Genomic DNA, 25512 nt, shown 5'->3' on the forward strand with positions numbered 1-25512 from the left:
GCCAAGCCACATGTTTTGCTCTGGATTCTAACCTATTTTACAATGTAGGGATTTCAAGTGAAGTGTTTATATAGGACAAAAGTTACAAGTCCTCTTCATACAGATTGAATCCAATGAGAGATTTCAAGGGAAGCATGGAGCTAAGAAAGGGCTGTCAAATGATCTCCCTCCTCCCCTCCTCCCTCCACTATCTGAGGGTGTATCTCTAAAGCAGGCGGTGGTTGGTTCCTGGCTTGTTTCCACTTAGTGTAGCTCAGCAAGCAGCGATTGGTCGACAGGCAACGTGACGTTCCAGGACAGAATGCTGCGCCACCCATAATAAAATACCAGGAATTGGTCAGAAAATAAGTGTACACAGAGACAGCAGGGCACAGACAGAGACACAGAGAGACACAGACAGCACCAGCTCCAAGGGAAGAAAGGAGGCACCGAGAGGAACAATAAGTCTTCAAAAACAGATCTCATAGATCCAGCTATACAGGAGGTGTGGATCCACTTGTGTTAGTTACAATGTATCAGTGACAATAGTGCAACAAGGCATTGTGTGAGCATGTATAGGGAATAATAGGGGGTCTGGAAGAATAGGAAATTGGGGTACCATTAGACTGTATTGATGGTTACCATAGGGACTAATAGATGCAGTGAGGAATTAAGGTGACTGTGTGATTCTCTTCTTCCAATCTCCTAGTATTCAATGTGTTTAACCCAGGCAGGACAAGAGGACTGCTTGTGAGTAATTGGGGATTTTGAAGGAGAATAATGGCTTCTAACACTCAGGGCTAATAATGTAGTATGATTTGAGGGTGAGTGGGAGTTTCTTTTTTAGGATAACTGGTGGAGAAGAGTATGTAAATGTATTTTTAACACCCCTGTTGAACTAGCTAATCACACCCTGACTGATCTGGCTGAGGGTAATTGGAGTAGCAGTCCAGCAGTAGCTGAGGGAAGATGGGAATTATGTGACTAGTGTGTCCAGTTTGCTTATATATTGCCTGCTCTCTTCCATACAGATCAAACCCAGGATTTTGCTAAAAGAGGGAGTTTGTCCCTCAGTCATGTTTCCCCCTGACTCTTCCTGGAACATTTCCTTTGCTGGCTGTGGCTTCCTGGGGATCTATCACATTGGAGTGGCCAGCTGCCTGAAGGAACATGCGCCTTTCCTGGTAGAGAATGCTAAGAACATCTATGGAGCGTCTGCTGGAGCCCTCACTGCTACTGCCCTGGTCAGTGGAGCCTGCCTGGGTGAGTTATCAATAGCAATCTACTCCTATTACTGCCGGTAACAATTCACCTCTATACCATGTATTGGGAGAATACATGTACTGTTATATGACGAAGTGACATCCTATAGCATGGGTCCTCAAACTCTGGCCCCCCAGATGTTGCTGAACTACAACTCCCATGATTCTTTGAATTACATAGATAGCCAGAGAATCATGGGAGTTATAGTTCAGCAACATCTGGGGGGCCAGCGTTTGAGGACCCATGTCCTATAGCATTTGTTATTATTACTGAGTGATTTATCCTACACCTATAGCATACAAAGGCAGAATACATGTACTGTTATATTACGAAGTGACATCCTGTAGCATGTGAGTGTCTTATCCTATAGCATGTATAGGGAGCACATCTATACTATTAATTCACCTATAGCATGTATAGGGAGCACACATCTATACTGTTATATCACTGAGTGAATTATTCTATAGAATGTATAGAGAGAACACATACTGTTAAATTACTGAATTACTTTACCTAAAGCATGTATAGAGAGCACACATTTACTGTTGACACTGAATGAATTTACCTATAGCATGTATAGGGAGCACACATTTACTGTTAATACTGCATGAATTCACCTATAGTATGTATTAGGGAGCAGACATTTACTGTTGATACTGAGTGAATCCACCTGTAGCGTCGTTTATAGGGAGCACACATCTATACTGTTATATCACTGTGAATTCACCTGTAGCACACATCTACCAAGGAGTTAGTCTGTACATGTATTCTGCATGCATCTATTTTCTTACTTCTATACCATGTAGAGAAATCTGACTCTATTTACTAAGTCTATCTGTACAGACCAGAACACTCATGTTTACAGTGAAATGCTTATCTAAATGAACATTTACGAATCCAATCACCACCGTTTATTATTGAGGAAGTTCACCTAGGGTTGAGTGAGAAATATATTGGTAACAGTTACTGATTACCTATGAAAATATATGGGTCTGGTAATTTTATTATTATTATTAGATTATCTGTAGAATAATTGTTGTGTTTTTTACATTAATATCTAATAGTATGTGTGAATTGCATGAGAACCATGAACTTAAGGCAAATAACAATCATGATGATATCTGTTCTGTGGTAAAAATCCTAATATTGCTGTATTGAGGAGGATGTGCCTGTCTTGTATAAATGTGAGTCAAGTATCTGTTTAAGGCAGTATTAATATATAATTAGTGTGTAAGTCTAGGCACGTGCAGTAATTAAACCTGTTTATCTTCCTCACACTTTTAGCATAGTCTTATATTTATTAGTCATGACAGAACATGTCTCCCCCATCCTTTTAACTACCAGGACTTGCTGGCTTATTCACTAAACATTGAATTGTTGTGAATTGACAAATGTAGACCAAACTAAATATACTGGACAAATCCACTAACTCCGCTGTATTCACAGTTTTTGTTTTTTTGAGCCTGAACTTTGCAGTTGTGTTTTCAGTATGCTGCAATTCACTGATACAAACCCATCGTCCATATTATCAGTTGTAATTTACATCATAGTAAGATACATTTAATGTATGTTTACAACTACCAGAAAGTATAATGAGATAATGTTTCTTTAGGGTCCTTGACTGACTGCAATGGAAGTTAGAAAAAAACAAAACAAAAATTATTTTTTTATGTTTCTTAATTTTTATTTCAAATATATATTTTTAAAAAAAAATTTTTTTTTTGTTTTTTTTTTATTGAATTAGTGTGGGGAGGGAGGTTGTTCTTTAAAACTACAAACAAGTATTTCAGTAGGTAAAGCAAATGGCTAATACCAAATATTATATATACATACTGCTAGCAAAAGCAACAAAAATAGATGACCTTCCAGGCGCTAGCATTATGACTGTGTTTCATGCATGAGAGAGTTCTGTGTGATTGTATCTACTCCGCTCTGTTATTCTTTATAACTTTGCACACCTTCTAGTTTTTGTTTATACACAATGGGTTTTACTGTGTTTTAGAGAATGTGTTGTTTTTTTTTTGTTTTTATATATATATATATATATATATTCTCCATTAGTGCACCTTATTTGTATTGTCTTAAGGTAACAAAGTGCTTAGTCCAGTGGGTTGTTTATTTCTACATTAGTTTGTAGGACTTTTCTGATTATTGCCTTTATAAAGCATTGCCTTGCCAACTATGCCCAAAAATATGATGTCGTCGTTATTTTGCTAATAATGTATTTAAAAAAAATAAAAAATAAAAATGGGGATGAGGGAAGGGTGCAAAAGTCCCTAATTTTTTATTTTATTGATAACTTCTTTATTTTTATGGTCAATTTATTGTTTTAGATTCTTATGCACCATATTCTAGCAATTATTAATTAATACCAATTTCAATTGCAATAAAAAAACCTCATACAGTTCAGAACAACATTCTATTGAAAGTGAATGGAAAATCTTTCTGGATTTTTAAAATAAAGTTTTTTGTTTTGTGAATTTATCAACCAGCATTAATTCCTGAGTATGTATGATGTGACTAATCCCAAACAGAAGTTAGATTTATCTGCTTAATACATTTTTTACTAATCTAATCTGCTCTCTGTGTAGTTTGGTGTTGGGTGAATAAACGTCAGGATCTGTGATTTCCTTTAAGTTTATAAATTAACCTGACGTGCGTTTATGGTATTTCTAGCTGACTGAACCTAATTCTAAATCTATAAAACAGAATTATATGTTGCCAAGTAGCTAGCAAGAGGACTGCTGCCTGAACTGCTTATGTTTCCTAGAAAACCAAATTCAGAAAAAAAAACAAAAAACAACCAATGGGAAAATCTCGATTGATGTAACTTCAGTGGCTCCATCAAAAAAATAAAATAAATATATATATTATTTTTTTGTTTAGTTCTCCTTGAATGACCTTTGTTTAGTGCAGACCTGCTGCTATTGATTTAAGGGACACTATATTCACCTGAACCACTACAGCTTAATGTAGTTGTTCTAGTGTCTATAGCTTGTCCCTGCAGGCATTTCAATGTAAACAAAGCCCTTTCAGATAAACGTCAGTTTTTATATTTCTACCTAGTAACACCTCTAGCAGCAGTCACTCAAATAACCACTAGAGGTGCTTAATTGTTCGGAGAATGGACTGTGCAGCTGAGGGTACATTTCAATATGCAAAATACCATCTGCAGGTATATTGTAACCAAACAAAAGACACAGTGCATATAATGAGCTTTCCATATCTTTTGCAAAATGCACAGAATTTGCATGTAGGGATTTGTATTGTGTGTGTGTGTGTGTGTGTGCATATAGCCTTGGTCTTTTAAATAAGAAAAGTTATTTTTCACCTGGCATCCGAGAGGTTAACCAATATCTAGCATTATTCTGCTGACTAATATTTCCAATAATCTTCTTGCCTACTGGAAGCTTAAAATAGGACATTGTGAGAGTGTGAAGCCAAAGTTCATTAATATCAGCAAGTTTAGATCTAGAGATCAGAGAACAATGTGAAAGACAAACATGGAATATAGTCTCTGAGAAGGATCAAGGTTATATGGTATCTGGTTAAACAACAATTGTAATAATATGGCTCATTATTAAAAAAAAAAAAAAAAAAAATCTGAACAAGGGGGGCGGAGCCTAACATCCGAGCCGGCCAGATGCCATTTCCCTGAGCTCCTAACCTAAATGATTAAAATCTGTCTAAATCCACGATTCCAACCCGCAATCGACAGAACGTCTCACTTGCCTTCTTCTCCTGGTGCCAGGAGTTGCTGGCAGATGCCCTTATTATCCACGCAAACAGGCAGGAAAGTGCGCCGCAGGTCTGGGGCCTACCTCGCTCCCTCACTAGCAAGGGCCAGAGGCTCACAACACCTCCCAGGTGATCGGAGAGAGCCCTCACCGCACTGCCGACCGCATGGGCTGGAGGTCGCAGAAAACACACAAGGACCTACAGGTACCGACTCTCGAGACATCGGCACCATGCTGCAATGCCCGGCGACCTGCAAGATGGCGGCATGCCAAGAGTAAGATACCAGTTCCACCTCCTCGGAGCAGGCCCTGGATGAGCCCGTGGACCCTCCAACACAAGCACAGGGCCAATGGACCCAGATGCACTGACACCAGCCACTAAGCTGGACATCAAGAACCTCCTGCTGGAGTTAAAACAAATGTCTGCGGCCGATATGGCCCTGTTGAAAATGGAGGTTCAGGCGGTGACAGCCCACCTGCAGGCCTCCGAGGAAGACATCATGGAGGTACAACAAGACGTTAAGGCCCTAATGGAAGATTTCCTCCTCCAGTCCTCCCACACAGCCCTGTTGACTAGATTCAACATGGCAGAGGACAGGAATAGGCGCATCAATCTAAAGATCAGGGGCTTACCGGACGCAATTGGTACTGATGAATGACCTCATTACCTCAGAAGGCTTACATCAGCGCTGATGCCCCATGCTCAGGCGAAGAAAATAGCTTTCGATTACTTTTTCCGTATAAACCACAGCACCTATATCAGCCTCACGCAATGTGATCGTGCGGTGCCAAAACCGACAGACAAGCGGCGCATCTTAGCTGTGGTGAAGGCAAGACTCCATTGGACTTTGAATCCACACAGCTCTCGTTCTTTCAAGACCTTACGTGCAACATGCTACTATGGAAACAATCACTGAGGCCCGTAACAAGCCGGCTCTGGGACGCGGAGATTACCAAGAGCTCTGACAGTCGCCCACAATGGCACTACCTTGAAACTCACCACACTGCCCGAAGTGGTCCCGTTCCTCCACGCCTTGGTTCTCCCAGGGAGTTCAGACCCTCCAGAAAATCCCCCCAAAAAGCTACTTGACACACCATGGTGCTAACAGTAGTGCTGTTGTATTATGTTCTCTAATTTCTCTTCTGTTATCGTTTGTTGATTTAAAATGTTTTAGTTAACCAAGGAGCAATGTATCACGTAGCTCTAATGCCAGTTAGAAAGCTAAAAATGGCAACGAGAGTTTAGACTCTCACTAACGCCCTCCCGAAGACCCCCTTGGTAAGGGGTCATTAAGCGACTCTGTTAGAATTCACATGGACCTCACCTACGTTACTTTTTCCATGGCACCCTGGGCCCACCCTACTGTCTTACTACCCGACCTTCAAGCGCAGTCTATGCCCTATCAATACAGCTTTCCCCATCTTTGCCAAAGCTCCACCAATGTCACACCTAGACTAGACATGGGGTGATTGGCCAACTATACCTCGAAGGCATACCCTCATGGGGTGTCCGTACTGGTCAGTTATGCCCAGGGAGATTGTTGTGTTCTCCCTTTCCCTTACTACTTACGACTAGCACACATTTAATTAATTTTTATTGCAGTTGGAAGTGCTCTAATCTTACCAGAGTAGGCTTTATAGCGTTGGGTATACAAGGCTGTATTTGTAACTCTGCAGTGTTCCTTTAAGTGCAAGGCTTGTTTGCCCCTACTGTCTGTACACTTAATGCATAATGACAGTAAGGTTGCTGATTACACATGCCATGCAAACATCTTGCCTAATATTTGTACCAAAAAAGCAGAAGGAAGTTTGCAAATAAGCACGCAATATGTTTATATTAACCACTTGTCTGTCACTATGACCTTGGGGATTGTGTTATAGGTGCTTCTAGATGCATTCCAAAGGGATAAAGAAGGACACAGAAGTTGGTCAAAGTGATGGGGGCCAAGACACACATACACACACACACACACACACAGGGGAGGGGGGCTAAGATACACACAGAAGGGCTGAGTGGACCAGAGGCTCTAAAAGACACACAGAGAGCTGGGTGGGGGGGGGAGAAAGCGACACACGCAAGGACTAGGGGGGCGAGAAAGCGACACACGCAAGGACTAGGGGGGGGAGAAAGCGACACACGCAAGGACTGGGGGGGGAGAAAGCGACACACGCAAGGACTGGGGGGGGAGAAAGCGACACACGCAAGGACTGGGGGGGGAGAAAGCGACACACGCAAGGACTAGGGGGGGAGAAAGCGACACACGCAAGGACTAGGGGGGGAGAAAGCGACACACGCAAGGACTAGGGGGGGAGAAAGCGACACACGCAAGGACTGGGGGGGGAGAAAGCGACACACGCAAGGACTGGGGGGGGAGAAAGCGACACACGCAAGGACTAGGGGGGGGAGAAAGCGACACACGCAAGGACTAGGGGGGGGGAGAAAGCGACACACGCAAGGACTGGGGGGGGAGAAAGCGACACACGCAAGGACTGGGGGGGGAGAAAGCGACACACGCAAGGACTAGGGGGGGGGAGAAAGCGACACACGCAAGGACTAGGGGGGGGAGAAAGCGACACACGCAAGGACTAGGGGGGGGAGAAAGCGACACACGCAAGGACTGGGGGGGGAGAAAGCGACACACGCAAGGACTAGGGGGGGGGGAGAAAGCGACACACGCAAGGACTAGGGGGGGGAGAAAGCGACACACGCAAGGACTAGGGGGGGGGGAGAAAGCGACACACGCAAGGACTAGGGGGGGGAGAAAGCGACACACGCAAGGACTAGGGGGGGGAGAAAGCGACACACGCAAGGACTAGGGGGGGGGGAGAAAGCGACACACACACACACACACAAACAAGGACTAGGGAGGGGGGAGAAAGCGGCACACCCACACACGCGGACTGGGTAGGGGGAGAAAGCGGCACACCCACACACGCGGACTGGGTGGGGGGAGAAAGCGGCACACCCACACACACGGACTGGGTGGGGGGAGAAAGCGGCACACCCACACACACACGGACTGGGTGGGGGGAGAAAGCGGCACACCCACAGACACACGGACTGGGTGGGGGGAGAAAGCGGCACACCCACACACACACGGACTGGGTGGGGGGAGAAAGCGGCACACCCACACACACGGACTGGGTGGGGGATAGCAACACACAGAGGGACTGGGGGTGGGGGGGTACCTAGATTTAAGTGAGATTTTAGGTGTAATTTTAACACACATACTTGAATTTATATTGTCTGTTATGGTAATGACTGGTATATTTTTATGGATTGTGTTTGTACTTTGTATGAATTGCTGTTTTACATAATAACAGTGTTCAGTGGTGTAGAAAAAAGGACTTTTCATTATATATTTTTTTTTCTTGGTATAAATTTTTGCGTACATGTTTGACTGAAAACTCATTGTTGACTTTATCAGGCAGTATTGCGTTCCAACTCTCAAATGATTATAAAAATTTCATATTTGTCTTTTCTCTATACATTTATGATTAGCTCATTTGGTGATACTATGTAACAAAGTGGGTTATTTACAAAACTGTACATTTAAATGAAATTCGCCAGAGAATTGCAAAATTCCTTTTTTCGTAAATAACCTTGAATGTAGTCTAAACCACTAAAACTAGCCTTTTATTATGCATTATAAACACCTAGCCTTTGATGGGCCCCTCTTAGGGGGACAGTAAGGGCCCTTCAGGCTTATCTCTACCTAAAAGGTAACTGTCGGTCAATAAACTTGCTTGACTTCTTTCACTCCCCTTCTAAATATTTCCTCTCCATACACTGACTGAAGTCAAATACACAACATTGAGCACTGTAACTAAACAGGCCTGGGCTGTGCAGGGTCCCCTCTGCCCCAGTGAATGACTCTAGAGGGTGTGATTTGAAAGCGTTCTACTTCTTAATCTTTACCCTCCTGTCCCTTAAAAGCCCATTTCCCGCCTCTTTTTGATTTTCTTTTTTTTTTTTGTAAATATGTTTTTATTGAAAGCATATCATCATTTTAGGTATTTTCCACAATGAACAATGTGAGACTCGCAGGTCTCTCGAATCACCTGAAATTGCATGGACGCGCAGGTCCAGCTGTTGGTTTACACATAAGCAGATAAACAGTCGAAACCAGCCATATGGCTCTGAACAAAAGTATAACTCGGCATATTTATATCCCCATCATAATTACTAAGAGAGAGTGAATGAATCGAGGGTTAAACGTACAAATTCTAGGTCTACGCAGTGCACTCTAGATTGTAGGCCTAGTGCCGTTCCGTTTGTATATGGAACGAAGGCTTAGATACCTGGGATGCAGGATTACAGATACTATTGTTTAATACTAGACTAAAGTATTTGTATTTGTATGAATGAATTTTCGGGGGAAGGGGCAACATAGCCATCCATTAGTCTGGATACCGAGTGGGGAGCCGAATGAGTGGATAAACAAACCCCCAATACAACGAAACAAGAATCGTTCAGAACTTCTACTGGCCTGTACCCTGTCTGAGTCACAGGCACTTGTTTTCGGCCACAGTACCTAAAAATGGTGCATTCTATAAATGTTCTGATAAAGCAAACCAGTTGCAGAAAGTACGAGCAACTAGCATTTAGCATTCTAAGATACCATTTATAGCTAATTCAAAAGTACACGGATACTGGCGCACTTCCACCCCCTACCCCCGTGAGGCCGTAGGCTGTTTTGGGTACCGCATAAGGCCGCACACAGGTGTTGTAGCCCCACTTACGCCCCCGTGGGGTTGGTCCCCGCCCCGCTCCCCGGGCCCCCGATCCCTCGCTCCGCCTGGACCTGACGTGGGGTGGGTGGAATAGGGTGTGGGAAGGAGGTACTGAGTTTTGAGCAGAGTGTGGATTATCCCGTTAGTTTCCTAGTGTCTCCTCCTGGGGATCGTCAGCTCCTCCCCCCATTTGCAAATGCACAGTCCGAAATGCCTCTGTACCCACCCGTGTCAACCAGGGTGTCCATGTGTCTAAGTATGTCTGCATTCGGTCTTGGGCTGAATACCAGCTTTCCTCTGTCACTCGTAACTCCTCCATTCTAGTAAACCACAGGGAGAGCGGTGGGGTTGTGTCTTTTTTCCTTTTTGATTTTCTATTGCGTAGTCTAAACTGTTGCTCATTGCTGTCCTATATAAAGAAATTCCTTCAGCTTGTTTGAGCATACCGTGTCTATTTGTATAAGTGTGACTGAAAACAACATTTGCTTAACTGTACTTGAACGGTTTCTGTACTCGGAATGAGTATGAGGTCAAACATTCTCATCATGCCGAGTCTACTTTTAAAATATACCTTTTATCATAAGAGAGCTCTCCAGCAGTCCTCTGTCATAATGTCACCCTCTCAGCATTGGGTACAGACTGCTCCCATGAGCTAAACTTGGCAGGATTTCCTTGAAGTTATCCAAGCTGCATATATAAACCTGGCTTTTGGCATTGTGTTTAGGACACTGTGTACTTACATTTCCTCCGTAACATTTTGGTAATCAGGATTTATTTATTTTTTGTTCCCTCACCTCCTGATACGTAGCTGTTTCTTACCTTCTTCCTAACTCTAAAACTAGGAGTTTGTTCACCAAACTCTGAATAAAAATCGGAATGTCAAAATTTAGGGTAAAATAGACCGGTTATGACTAATACATATTAGGGGGAATTTTTTTTTTTAGTTTTTTTGTTTGTTTGTTTCCGTCTATACGATTTTTGTGTACAACTTGCAATTCAGTTTTCAGTTAATTTAAATATTTAGTAATTAATTCCCAGCAAAGTTTGTTCTTTAAACTGACAATAGTGAAACATTTACAAATTTATTTATTTTTTTTGCATTTTTTATTTTTTTGGGCTATCAAATTGAAAATAAATATTCAACAGTTTTTTATTTAAAAAATTTTTCCCTTTCCAGTTTGGCTACTTTCATTTTCAATTGTCCAACAATTTCCAGTTTAGTAAATAAGCTTTCTGTGGTCTCACCTAACCATTAATTCCTCTAATTAGTCTTCTTTTGAATGTGTGTTTCTGTCTGTCAGACAAAGTTCTTAAAACCATATCAAGAGCAGCATAAAACCCTGGTCATGCATAAATAAAGATAATGGATATTAAGGGATTGTGAAAGAATCTGAAGAGATGCAGGGGAGTTATGTGATTAAAGGTCTTTGGTACTCCAAGGGTTACGCTAATTGTAGGTAGTAACAGAATAACTCTTGATTGTATAGTATTAGATCAATACTCTCTGTACTTCACCCCAGTGGCAGTGCGCCAAGGTGTAATAACCAACGTTTGGACTTTATATGATGGGACATGATGGAGATTTTTTTTTTTTTTTTGGTGCAAACAACTAAATGTTGAAATTTCTATGGCGATGGATTTTGATTTAGAATTTTGCCCCAGGATGGCACTTGGTTTTTTGTCTTGTTAAATCTCCAGCTATATTGTTAAAGGTTATCCATCATACCACTTTGTGTTCTCCATAAATGAAATCTCCTGATTTTGGTTATGCATTGTGCTGGCGGAATCACTAGCAAATGTATCGTTTTTTGCGATAATCCTGTGGTCTAGTGACGCGTTTTAATGTCCTTCCCGTAGTCTTTGCTGATTTTTCAGAATTTTTTATTTTCCCCGCCTACGCCGTAATTGTTGCATAGTTTTCATCCGTATGACCTCCAATCTTGTACTCCTTTATTTCAGTTTATCTTCAAAGTACAGATTTTAAGCAATTTATTTTAACTAAAAGAAATTGCCTGAAATTAAAGTTGAGATTGGGCAATATGTCCACATGGATTAAGAAGCTAATGTTCCCAGCTTATGAATTCTGGCCAGAGTTGATTTTGCTAATGTGGAAGGAGGACTTCTGCTTTAGGGATATCCTGTAAAAACTGGCCAAACCGCATGCTTCAATGGGACCAAAATTAGTGTGAAACCTTTCAAAAACTGTTTTACTCCTGACACCATAAGCACTACACCATGCTGTTGTGGTCATGGTGCTTAAAGTGACCATTTTTAATAACATTATGCAAGTATTTAATAGGTAATAAACAGTGTTTTAAGTAAATTGCTTTTGCAGTGATGGTTAGCAGCCCCGATGTGTTTGTACTGCAAGTTCCATGGTGTTCTGTCACCTTTTAAGGCTTTCTAGGACACCTCTCAACTCTAATCCAGGAATTGAGAATTCTAGGCCAAAATAGCTGAATTGGAGAATATTTGCAGCTTAACTAGTTTGGTCTCATTACAATTCTCTTCTTCTGTTTCTGTGACTTATGTTTGAGGTCTTCAAGATAAAACACTGATTACACTAGTTTAATTATCTGCTGGTTTATCTCAGTCCCCTGTATCACAATGTTGGTTTGTGACACAAACTAAAATGTACATCAGTGATCTGGAATGATTGGTTTTGTTTTGATGTGATGTAAGCCTGCAGTGTGTTGGAATGTGTTACACTGTAAACAGGAACACGTGAATATTCATGTTTAAAGATTTTTTTTTTTTGCTGGTTTTGCATAAAATGCCTGGAACGTACAGTGTTTTACTTCTTCACAGAAAAACAAATGAAAGGTTAACTCCTGCCATGCCATTCACGGTTTGCAGATAATAGTGGCTGGTATAACCGTGCCATTGTGTAATGTAAGATACAGCTTGTCTAGGGCATTGCATATTAACTTTGACACTAGAGAATCTTGGCAACTCCTTTACCCACTGTGTTCAGCCATCATTCGACAACTGAAACTCTGGGTACAATGAGAGCTTTCCAAAAAACCTGGGTACAAGTGTGGTTTCTGATGTTGTCACCTCGTCCACCTTCAGCGAAGGATGCAGACTGTCACTGTTATCGTCACCTTGTCCGTTTTGCAGTGTGGGATTCAGATTGTCACTGGTATTGTCACCATGTCTGTTTGTAGTGTGGGATGCAGAGGGTCATTGGTATTGTCACACTGTGCACCTGAAGTGGGGGAATGCAGACTGTCACTGGTATTGTCATCTTGTCCACCCGCTGCGAGGAAAGCAAGCAGTCATTGTCCACATACAGTGGTGGATGCAGAGGGTCACTGCTAATTGTCACATTTTATCTACCTGCAGTGGGGGAAGCAGACTTGTGACTCTGTATGTGTACAGTGTAATCTCTGGCTACATTTTGTCTGAGGCCTTCCGGGGTCTGTCCTATTGTCCCACTCCACCTAGATTAAGGTTTGAACTGTCACTGCTTGTGCTTAATTGGGGCCCCTTGCATGTGTCCTGTTTACATCTTTCTCACACATTCCTGAGGGAGGAGTTACGGGGACTGGGGAAGGTTAATAAACACCCAGCATACCTCTCCAATGAGGCACTTGGCTCTCCCTGTAAGGAATAGAGCAAATACCAAAAACAAAACATAATTTATAGCCCAAATATATAGGGTAATGCACTAAAGTGAATTTCAGATTTTAGGCCAAAGTAGCCTAGCTAACCTAGAAATATTTTCCCATGAGGCTATTTTGGACTTAAATTTTAAATTCGCATTCATGATTAACCCTGTAAGTGCGTTGTGTGACAAAGTAAAGCTCAATGTATCAGACCTTAATCATAATACAGAAAGGTTTATTCCCTAAACCACCAATTGTCGGGAGCTGGGCGTGGTATTGTAAATTTTATACCAGATAGCCAAGCCGTAAGAAGTGGTGGAGTTGTAAAATTATCCCTGGGTGGCTAATTCAGTCTAAAATGTTGCAATTCCCTTGTTTGTAATTTGCCATGCGCACCTCTAAATAATGCCAAGCATGCCTGAACGGTGACATTCCCTGTGAATGAGCTTGTTCAGTATATAATGATGAGTATATGTATATACATCCACTTCCTGCTAGTAATTATATTGTTACGTGTAATCTTGCTGAATAACTGTACATTCCTCATAAACAGTGCTGTGATATGCTCAGTAAGATGTTTATTGCTACACTATTTTTATGTAACATATTGTGTGAGTGCTGATTTTACATAATGATTTGCTGTAAATCTCAAGTTATATAACCGCTGACATGCAAACACCCCTATACCTGTTGCCTAAACTTCAAAAACCATGCCAGCATTAACATTATTAACAACCTGACAGTCGTTGGAGGGCGGCTTACACAAGGGGCAGTTCTTCCACATTGCCTTCAGGCAGTGTTTATTTTGGCGGCAAATTTCACTTTAGTTTTACTCATAGTTTTCACTAAAAAAACATTTTAGTTATCTAAATTGTGTAGTCTAATTTTATTCGACTAAATCTCCTCCAGTCGGTTTTAGTCGACATGACTAAAATCTAATAGGTTAAGTTAAAGCCTCTATCTGTCTCTCTTGCCCCTTCCACAGCCTCTTCTGGGAAGTGTAAATTTTAGTTTGTCAATCTTTTTAGTTTTCGTATTTTAGTAATCTGAATTGTTTTAGTCGACTAAATCTAAAAAATATTTAGTCGACACAGTTAACACTGCCTCCAGGAGTTCAAGACAGTCAGCCTACCACCATCAGCCCTTGGCAGACTACGACTCCCTACATCAGGTATATTTAGACTGCGCCAGGAAGAAACACTGCCCACTGTGACAAAATTAAAGACAAACACATAAACCAACAAAACTACAACACAAATTCAACACAATCCATGGGTGGGAAAAAAAAAGTTAGGCTTCCTCAACTTCTTGCTGACTGGTGGGTCTCCACCCTATCCTCGTTGTTATGTAACCTTTTCCAGACCTGCAACTTTGTATCCATTGTTACTTCCCCCCCCCCACACCCCATCTCTTCCTCCCCCCCCTCCCCCCCCCCAATTTTGTGGGCAGTGGTCATGCTTCCCCTTCCATCAGTGACCAGGGGAATCCTTTTAATTTGCTGGTGGGAAAACGTTTATAAGTGTAGCAATGCTGAATGAACTATGGATACAGTATTATAGTGGCCTGTGGTATGTGTCCTGCCAATATTTATGTGAATACCATTCTTTATGTCCTTGAGGCATACCTGTAGTGTTTGTGTGTGTGTGTGTGTGTGTCCTCACATTGCTAAGATGAATTGAGCTGCTCAGTCACACGCATGTTTACACATATATAGCACTTGGATTACTGCCAAGGGATTTTCTAAGAAATCTTTTTCCTAGAAGTGTTTGTAGAACAGCCTGTGTCCAGTATATCATATCAAGCAGCCCTTTATCTTGGCTACACGCCAGATATGCCTCCCCAAGATGAGTGCGGCAAAATATATTTTCAGAACTCTGACACTGTTTTCCATAATAATTAAAAGGAATGGTGTTTTGTTTTTTTTTTTTTATATTGTAGAACCATTTTCTTGCAAATTTTACTCCCAAGCTCTTTTTAGTGCACATACTTGGCTTTATATTAATCACTAGATCATTAAAGGACCACTCTAGGCACCCAGACCACTTCAGCTTAATGAAGTGGTCTGGGTGCCAGGTCCCTCTAGGATTAACCCTTTTTTTTTATAAACATAGCAGTTTCAGAGAAACTGCTATGTTTATACTGAGGGTTAATCCAGCCTCCAAAACCTCTAGTGGCTGTCTCATTGACAGCCGCTAGAGGCGCTTGCGTGATTCTCACTGTGAAAATCACAGTGAGAGCACGCAAGCGTCCATAGGAAAGCATTGTAAATGCTTTCCTATGCGACCGGCTGAATGCGCGCGCGGCTCCTGCCGCGCATGCGCATTCAGCCGATGACGTCGCAAGGAAGAAGGAGAGGAGGAGGAAAGCTCCCCGCCCGGCGCTGGAAAAAGAGGTAAGTTTAACCCCTTCCTCTCTCCAGAGCCTGGCGGGAGGGGGACCCTGAGGGTGGGGGCACCCTCAGGGCACTATAGTGCCAGGAAAACGAGTGTTTTCCTGGCACTATAGTGGTCCTTTAATAAATGTTTGTTTACCCAATGTAATAGTAGTTACGAGTATCCTCATAAAGCTCTACTCTGACCTTTTATATAGGGCAATGAAACCTAATTTTGGCCCCCACAACGTTTGGTCTCAACAGGGCGTTTTGTCAAGCTTGACACATGGCCTTTGTGGGCCGAAACTTTGTTTTGATTCTGCTCCAATAAATCTGCCCACTGGATTGAATTTGAGTGCCTGGACCATCCTTATTTATTTTTTTAAAATTATTTTTCAAATCACATTATGATGATTGGCCAACCTCAGGCCCGGTTACACCCGGGGATCCAGGAGAGTGTGGTATCCATATTGGTAATTATACTCCTGTAAGTAGACTAAAATAGTCAGAATATTAAAATCTAACTTCATGATTTACTCCAGTTAATGTGCCGAACATGTGTTGTGATCTCATCAGTTGTCCACATTTTACAGTTTCTATAATAGAACATACAGAAATAAAGGTAATATAAGACCACCAGAGTAGTTTCCACCAATTCCTCTACCCACAAACTCTATCCCTGGTCACTAGTTCCAACAGACCCAGGGCATTTTCCCTTGTAAATTCAACTGTAGGCATCTGAGATTAATAATTATTTGTACTGGCAAGGCTCTCTAGACTGTACTGTGACAACAACAAAAAAAACACACACACAAAAAAAAATTATAAAGAACATGACAAGTTATTGATATTGGGTAAAGATAAGCAAGACTGTAGGTGTTAACCTTTGTGCTCAACTGTCCTGAAGAATAAAGGATTGTATGAAGGGGCTTACTCTTCAAATACATTCCACTACATGTGAATATTGTCCTAAACTGACTCACAGACCTGGACCTACAGTCGCATGGTTGCATGCACTTTCCCCAATTGGTCCAAGGGTATCCTCTTTATTATTATTATTATTATTTTTTTTATCAAGACAGATTTCCAAGGCATATAATTAAAAAAAAAAAATGTTTTTTTCTTAAATGCTGATACTTGGTTAAAAAAAAACAAAACCCCAACACATTTTGATGCCTGTAGTCCATCTGTTACAACCCTGATATCAATGTGTTTGTGGCACAATTTGAAGTGGCCTTAGACGATGCACCGGTTTGGCGTGGCTCAATGCTTGAAAACCACTGCTCTAGAATCAAATTCTCTCCTTCCAAATCAACTATAAACTATAGATTTGTATTCAAATTTCCCATTTTCAAAAGGTCTGTAATCCATGTCGTTAAGAAAAGACTATTGTGAAATGGTTCCGTGGGGGGTGGAAGAGTCCGCAAAGGCCTTTGGCAAACCGGAAGCATAAACACCATAAATATTTCGTATGAGGCACAAGAACATTGTTCTATGCAGGAATTCCAGTCCAGGCCTCATCCAGTAAATATTTATTAATTTCCTGTGGGATATTGAGAACACATGGGCTGTTTTGAGATACACATCAGGCCTTTGATTTAGAGGCTTACCCTGCCTGGGGTGGTAGTATAGCCAGCTGCAATGAAACTCCAATTTCTGCAAATATTATTGGAGATTCCATGAGTGAGGAATAATTGTTATACCAACTGTGTTGTGTTAGTTTCCAGAATGTTAAGAGTGGAACTGTAGCTGTAGTTTGATAATGGGTTATCTGACTCAGTGAGCAAAATGTGGAAAGGTCAGTTTGCTAAAAGTGGGAGGTATTTGATTTGGAGTTTCTTAACCGTCCTAAATTTGCAGTTAGTTGAACACAAGAAGGTGTCTATTCCCGAGTTTATTACATTGAGAATGAATGATCTTTTGGAAATTGAGCTGTGATGAAGCTTTTAGAATTCATGCCATCGGGAAGGGTGTAGTCCATGGATATATGATACTGTCTGTCTGTGTGTCATCTATAATTTTTTTTTTAATCGTGAACATTCTGGACGCACTATTTATAAAACTGTGCTGTACTGTAGAAGTAATTGTGTCACATGCATATCTGGCTTTAAAGGTTTTCCAGAATAATCGAGCTAATGCCCTTTAATCCTTTAGATTCTCCCCTTAACCCAACACTGCAACATTCTCTCACAATGTTTAGCTACTTGGACAAGTTCCCTGCCCTTTACCCAGACTTGGAACCAATCCAGTACACAGCTACAAACCACAAATAACCTTTTATATTTATATTGGGAAATGCTGGGGTCATAGTTAACGGAACAGTGTGGTAACAAACTACATTCATACAACACGATTTACATTATTTGTTTGTATTCCCTGGTAGATAAGGGATCACCTGATTCAGTTTAAGATTTCTTCAAATTGCAGATTTAACAATCTGTTTGGGAGGTTAAATTAATTTCATGTTAAGCCCCTACTATATGTTTAAGATTGTGTTGCCTATTTAATATTCAAGGCTTAATTTAGTACTTAGCTTTCTATAAACCATGCTCGCGAAAACTTCACCGAACACGAAATGTAAGGATTTAGGAGCATTACATCGAGCCTCTCATAAATCCTACAGTTTGGCTCATGATTCAAATAAATCTATAGAGCTTTTCTCAGATTACTCGACAATTAAATTCTAATAAAAGTGTGTTTATTTAGTCCCTATCACATTTCAAGATGTATAATGTACAGTATTGGAATTGTTGTCCTCCTCCGCAGGTGTGACATTTGTTATAATAACCGTTAACCTGCCATTTTAAATTTTTTTTATTTTTTTTTATTCTTTATTTTTATTATGCAAAGAGGTTAACATACAAGCCTGCAGTGCCACAATAGCAGCAGCAGGCATAACAAGGCATTCCGTGTGATAACATAAAATTGAATTGCACATTTTGCTAGGTAATCAGAATAATGCTAGTCCTGCTATCAGGTATGTAAGGTTAAGTAGTAATACATGGCTACTAATTTTGCAGTGACTGGCTTTTTCAGAGTTCAAACGGGGGAATGATATCTTACTAACCACAAGATAATATATGAAAATATAGTATAATAAAATAATATAGTAATGTAATAATGGTGTGTTGTTCAGGTAGTATCAATTTCTGGTATGCCTGTAAACTGACCTATGGTTGTCGATAGCCAAGTTGACCGTCCGGCATCATGCTTACATGTCGTGTGACTTGTGTGGTGCACGTTGGGCTAACCCACTGTCGCTATAGCCATGTGAGGTTCAAGGGTGTGTGGCTGCTTGTCTCGGTAATTCAGTGTAAGGGTCAAGGTTGTGATCGTAACGGGATCTGTTGCCTGCGAGGGTGACTGCGCGCTGGAAGGCAGGGTCTGTCCAAGCCTCAGCAACCACTGCCCTGAGGTGTTTCTCCCAGCGTAGCACTGGAGGCCATTGATAATAAAGGCAGTCGCCTGGGGGGCGATAAAGCATAGAGTTGCCTGGGGAGGGAAGAGTGGCACCTACTCTCCTCTATATAGGTTGGTGGGTCGGCTACCGTTCCCGGAGGCTTACATGTCTGGGACAGGACAGGAGGCTCTGTGCCCGGCGTAGTTACACCTCTTATTGTGTGTGCTCTCCCCCTCCACTCCTCGACCTCCCTTTCGCTAGGTCAATGAGTGTGTTCCCTTCCCTCTGTGCCACTACACCCCGCAACTAAGCTAACACAAAAACATCTCTTACAAACTTCTATAAGTCCAAGCGTTCAATAACTATCAACTGTTGTCAGGTAGAAACATTTAGAGCTCTCTGATCAGCGTTATAAGGGGTTCATCAGCCTGGGAGCGTCTCCGCCTTCTCTCATCCCAGTGTCCCCATCTTCTGGCAGCTTGATCGCCATGGGTCTCTGGACTCTGACCCTCTGTTGTGTTAAGGGTTGAGTGGGTTGAGGGGGCTGCTGAAGTTGCTGCAGAAAGTCTGCTGGGTCCTCAGTGGCCAATAGGACGTGGATCTCCTCCCCCCCGTGGCACAACCAGGGTTCCCAGGACTCCCCATCGGTACCTGACGCCGTGCTCCCTCAGGAGCCTGGTGATGGGCAGGAACGTGCGTCTGGCCAAGAGCACTGAGAATGGTAAGTCCGCATATACCGTTATCTTGTTGGCATCTACTTGTACACTGGGGCTCTTCCTGGAGCAGGCCATGATGGCCGATTTTACTGTTGTGTCCCGGGTTACTGCGATTATGTCCCTAGGTGCATCCGCTGGGGCGGTCGGAGCCTTCCTTATCCTAAAGGCCGCCACAAATAGCGGTGAGTCTCCTGCTCGTTTGACCCCCATTGCCTGTGTCACCTTGTGGGCGAAGTCCAGTAGGGTATCTGGGTTCACTGTTTCTGGTGCTCCCCGGATCCGGACATTCCTCCTACGGTGTCTCGCCTCCAGCGATGCCACCGTACGTGATAGGTTTTGGACCTGTTGTGCAAGGGCTTCCACCTGGGATTGGGTGTCGGTCTGGCGCTGTTCCTGGGTTTTCTCTCTGGATTCCGCTGCTGTGATTCCGCTGCCGCAGCCCGCCAACCTCCACCTGCACCTGCCAGGTCTGCCTTCCACACTGCTCTTAGGTCTTGGAGGAGTTTCTTTATGTCTCCTTTCGTGGAGGGAGAGGCGTCAGAGTCCGAATCTGCCTGTAGGTGTACTCCACTGGTAGGTCGGGGCAAGTCCTCTTCATCTATGGAATCTATGGAGTCGCTGGAGCCACATGGCCTGTTTGGCGCCATTTTGTTGCGGGCCTGTGACCGGTCAAAGGAGATTCTTATACCGGGGTGAGTTGCGCTCTCTGGGCTGGCTTTTTCCTTATGTTTTCTCCCCATTGCACTTTGGAAGGCAGTGAGGCGATTTGGGGCTCTTTTCCGAGGTGGTCTATTTATTAAAAAGCTTCTTTTTTGGGGTTTGGAGCCGGAGCTATCCACATGCACGTCTGCTCTGTATCTCAGCTAGCCCAAATGGTCCCGTTGTAAAAAATGTAATTAACGGAAATAGAGCATTTGCGTTACAAAGTGTTTTTTTACTAACTAACAATAATCACCTGGAGCGTATTCCTGGGAATTGGGTGTATCATTTGTAGTGTACGTTCCCACACGTTTCTTGGACAACGTTACTTTCTGTATTTACTAGTGATAAAGAAATGTTGAAGTAAATGCTTTTTTATATCTCAACAAGGAAATGTAGTGGAGTTTTCATAACCAGAATATTTTAATTTTATTTTTATGAACATTTTAAGAATTCAAATTAAATTTTTTTTATTTTTTTATTGTTTTAATGATTTTAAAGTAGAATGTCAGATTTTCTATTTGGATGACGTTTTGAAATCTATAGTAACTTCAAATCCTTGAGTTTGTGTGCACCACATTTTCACAGGGTCATCGCTCCTGTAATTCATAAGATATTAGTAACTTCATTAATTTGAGTGGCCCAACTATTCTTTTCTTTTGTATTTAGTTTTCAAGCTCTAAAGGACAATACAGAATATATAAACAGCTGTATTACCAGTTATTCCAAATAGCCATTATACATAAATTGATGACCTAGTGGCTTTATGCGGCAGTAAAAATAATGAATCCGTGTGGTAAGTTTTTATATTTTGCTGCCTTTGTGCTGGTTAAAGGATAACATCATTTTATTTATGAACTTGTAACGTTGCATAGTGCAGTTGGCCAGGACAGAGGTCATAAGTTTTAACGTTTTATGCCAAGTTCACACTTATCGTTGTCCCTTATTTTCTATATTTTTTATTTTTGCAGAGCTCCCTAGGAAAACCGTCAAAAAAACTAAATATATTGTTAAAGTTCTGTACTTCAGATTCGAGAGCATGGGTGAAATTTGATGGAAAACGTGTTTTTTTTTATTATTTTTTTTTATTATTTTTTTTCTAAATGTTCATTAGACTGTTGACAGCACTTTACTCCAGGGTAGGCCCACAAATACCAAGGGGCGAATTGTGAAAAAAGTCACATTTTTGCCTAGGAAACAAATACAGTGGAATTCTCTGTGTTTGATACAAAAATTTAGGGAAAGCGCACTCCTTCATCTCTGTACTTTTGGCCTTCGGCCTGGTTCTCTTTTGAACAAGCCCAGGCCTGTTCTTTCATGTGGCATAGAATTTCATAATGGCTTTTTTATGGCTGTTGAGAAAAGAAAAAAACACTTCTTTTTGGCACGTTCAAAACTTATTCCAGCTCCAATTAATTTAACCATGCTTTCCACTTCTAATTGTACAGCGCTACGGAATTTGATGGCGCTATATAAATAATAAATTAATAATAATAATATTGATACTTTTATATAATGGAGAGCGTCATGAGCCAACTGTGAAAGCCTTTAGTAAATTTGTATATATTAACAGTATCAATCTCCAAGTTTGCATGTGTTTTGCAGTAGAATGGTAGATTTTGTTTATTGACACCTATTTTAGTTGGTGGAGTATATTGATGTGATTAGGTAACCAAATATTTTGCATAGTTATGCAATTAGTTTGTTTGTTACACTTAATTGTATGTGTTCTGTGTGAGGATGAGTGTGTATAGGTAATCATGATCTGTCTATACATTGCATGATGTCATTTCAGTAAGCACATCATGTTTTCAATGCCATTATACGACTTGGTGAGTGATGTCATTTGTACATGATTCTGTGGTAGTGTATGATGTGTCTAACACCATGCAGGACGTGGTCACAGATCTCTCTGTGGCAGTAATTTGGACCTATCCCAATAATGATATTTGGGGGGGGGAAATGATGCAATTGTGTCTCCTGCCCTCTGCTAGTATATCTCTATCGAAAGAGAGCCTGACTTGATAATGGTAGCATCTGCACTGGGGTGATATTCACGAATTTCAGGCCACTAAATGTTATCAAAAACCCATGAACCCTGTTTCATGAGAATAGTCAGTTTATTCCATCAAAGTTCCTACCCAAGAAGGGGTTAAACCCCAGATGGGATCTTCGTCAAGCCTGAAACTTGGAACGAATGTCCTCTTTGTATGACCCCAAGACTTCAGGAACTGTAGCATTAACCCCAGTAAAAATAAATTATACATTCAATTTAAAAGGTGCGTTAACGTGCGTATTAAGGGAAAATTATGCCATCTTGGTGGGTTTGATGTTTTTAAGGTCTTTATCCATAATACTTGGTTCATGGTTATTTATATACTGTACCATATCAATATTTTCGGTACAACGGTTTAAGGGATAATATGACTAACGCAATTTTACATAATTTTTTGCAGGTGAATCTGGAGCAAACATCATCGAGGTATCCAAAGAGGCCAGAAAGCGGTTCTTGGGGCCTCTACACCCATCCTTTAACCTAGTTAAGATAATCCGGAGCTGTCTGTACAAAACCCTTCCAGATGACGCACACATTCATGCCACGGGGCGGCTTGGGATATCTCTAACTCGCGTATCTGATGGGGAGAATGTTCTACTGTCACAGTTCAACACAAAGGAAGAGCTCATACAGGTACTGAGCGAAGGGAAATTGAAAATAGAATTGATAAAATCAGACCTCCCTGATAGTTTTATAATATAGATTTAGTTTTTATTTATTTATTATTTTATTTTCTTTATAATGGTTTATTACAAATGAATTATGAATATGTGTTAAATTATTGGAACCTATATTCATGTAAATTAAACATTACTACCAAAATTACGTTCACAATAATGCAGAGTAATAATATTGTTATGGTGCTAGGCAAGTATTACAATTCCTAACTGCAGTTTTAGACAATATAGAAAGGAGTATTATCCAACCTTTTTGTGGCTGGACTTAACATGAATGAAATACACCACAAGTTGTAAGGTTTACAAACCTGTAAATAATTCAAGGTCAGAACTCCGGAAAAACAGGCAAGTCAAATTAGCCTAGGTCAGGGCAGGCAGCAAGCAAGGATAGGTCAATGAATAAGCCTGATCAGAAAAATGGAATTCAGGAACATTATAACACAGCAAAAATAGAACAAGATGGTAAGGACCACAAACCGGCAATGATCTTGAAGACCATCAAGCCTAGGACAGTTATGTCAAATGCGACAGGACCCAATCCTGCCATAGTGGCATCAATAAATGATGCATCTGGATTATCGAGGATGTGGCATAAACAAATGAAAATGCACTTGCATCAAAATAAAAGGCGAGTGTGTAGAGTGTCCAGTGTGAACCAGGCTAATAACGCAAGGATAATGCTGGATGCAAGGTGTACGTGATAAATATAAGTCCGTTAAGGATGATGATATCTATGCCTTCCCAAGTATGAGGTCCGTAGAGAACCTAATCTGACCCGGAATGTCCTACTCATTTAGCTGCAGCAGGGTACCATATGTTTATAGGCTCTGCACCCACCTGAGCATCTTTATGTCCATGAATGTCACTTGTCCTTAAGAAACATATAGTTGTGTTTTCTAAAAGATCTTAACATTGATTATTATTCCATTGAAAACTCCATTGGCTAGAGGAGATTTATTTTTTTGAAGTTGCCACAGGCTTGGTAATTCCACAAAGTTGACCAATGCGTTCTATGTTTTGAACAGTTCTCTTCTGTGTTGATTGTATCCATTGCCAAGTTATGCTTGGCTTTCTCTGGAAGCTGCTGTAGATAATAATGGCTCCATCTCAAAATTTTGCAATTGGCATCCGTGCTGTAAATGCCCAATTTGATACTAACAAAGAGTGAAAAATCAGTTCAGTCAAAATGGGAACTTCTTTTATGGATTTGAAAACTTTATTAGGATCGTGTAGTACAGATCCTGGTGATAGATATCAACACTTGGGTATATTGTGTCTGTCTTTTTTTTATTTATTCTTTATAAATTCTTTATTTTGAAAGTTTTTTTTTTTTTGTTTTATGTGGTGGGGCTACAGAAAAGAAAACAGGGAGTTAGAGCTTGTGGTACAGTTTTTGCAGAATATACATGTGCTGTTTTATGGCAGTCAAACATTACAAATACAGTCTGTCCTTTTTTTTTTTTTTCACAATTTATATTTTTTATTGAGTTATCTTATGTGATATACATCATTTCCATTGTATAAGAAAACAATATTGTCTAAGAAAACAATATGCATGTGTCCATTAATCAGTTACTGTCCTGGGGCAGCCTCCCGGGAAGCATGCCGTGGGGTCTCCCAGTAGCTATCGGACAAGGGCATAAGTCTCTGTGGGCTCAGGTGGCTATCTGGGCTCATACTGTCCTAGGTATCGTTATAGCCTCTCTGTCTGTTGTTCGGGTGAGATTGGTTTGCTTTGTATGCTGTGGCGTCTGGGGTCCAGCGTCCTGAGGCTCTTCCTCCTTCTGGTCTGTTCAGACTCTGCACTTTGCTGGGGCTGATCTTTGATCCGCCCGCTTGGTGGCGCTTGGAGGGTGGCTCTGTTGTGGACCGGGGCTGCAGTCCCAGAATTTTGTAGAATGCCTCGGGGTCATCTGTTGACGTCAGGGTGTGGGATGTGTCCCCCACTGTCACTTCTAGGGACCCCTCCATTCCCCATCGGTACTTTATGGAGTAATCTCTAAGTTTCCTGGCCACCGGTGCTAGTTTCCGTTTCTCCACCAGTACGGAGAATGGAATGTCTCCATAGATGGCTATGCTGCTGCCATCGAATTCTATGGCCCCCTGCGTTCTGGAGCGGCTCCTGATTGCATTTCTGGCACTTATGTCGCGTGTTACCGCTATGACATCCCTGGTGGTCCCTTCTGGTGCTGCTGGGGATTTGCGGACTCTAAATGCCGAGGTTATGAGCGGCTGGGTAGCTCCCCCTTCAATTCCCAGGGTGTCTATGAGG

The 25512-nt window shown here is 41.5% G+C and overlaps 1 protein-coding gene across 2 annotated transcripts in view; it reads left to right on the forward strand.

The window, feature by feature from the left end:
- Positions 1 to 330: 330 nt before the first annotated feature.
- PNPLA2 (patatin like phospholipase domain containing 2) overlaps positions 331 to 25512 on the forward strand; it is a 39439-nt gene continuing 14257 nt past the window's right edge. For both annotated transcript variants that reach the window (XM_063437442.1, XM_063437443.1), the window contains exons 1-3: positions 331 to 484; positions 1011 to 1242; positions 22964 to 23196. In XM_063437442.1, coding sequence (XP_063293512.1) covers positions 1056 to 1242; positions 22964 to 23196 — 420 coding nt within the window. In that variant the 5' untranslated portion in view covers positions 331 to 484; positions 1011 to 1055. The remainder of the gene's footprint in view (positions 485 to 1010; positions 1243 to 22963; positions 23197 to 25512) is intronic.

Source organism: Pelobates fuscus, chromosome 12 (assembly GCF_036172605.1).
Source record: "Pelobates fuscus isolate aPelFus1 chromosome 12, aPelFus1.pri, whole genome shotgun sequence".
Classification (NCBI taxonomy): Eukaryota; Metazoa; Chordata; class Amphibia; order Anura; family Pelobatidae; genus Pelobates; species Pelobates fuscus.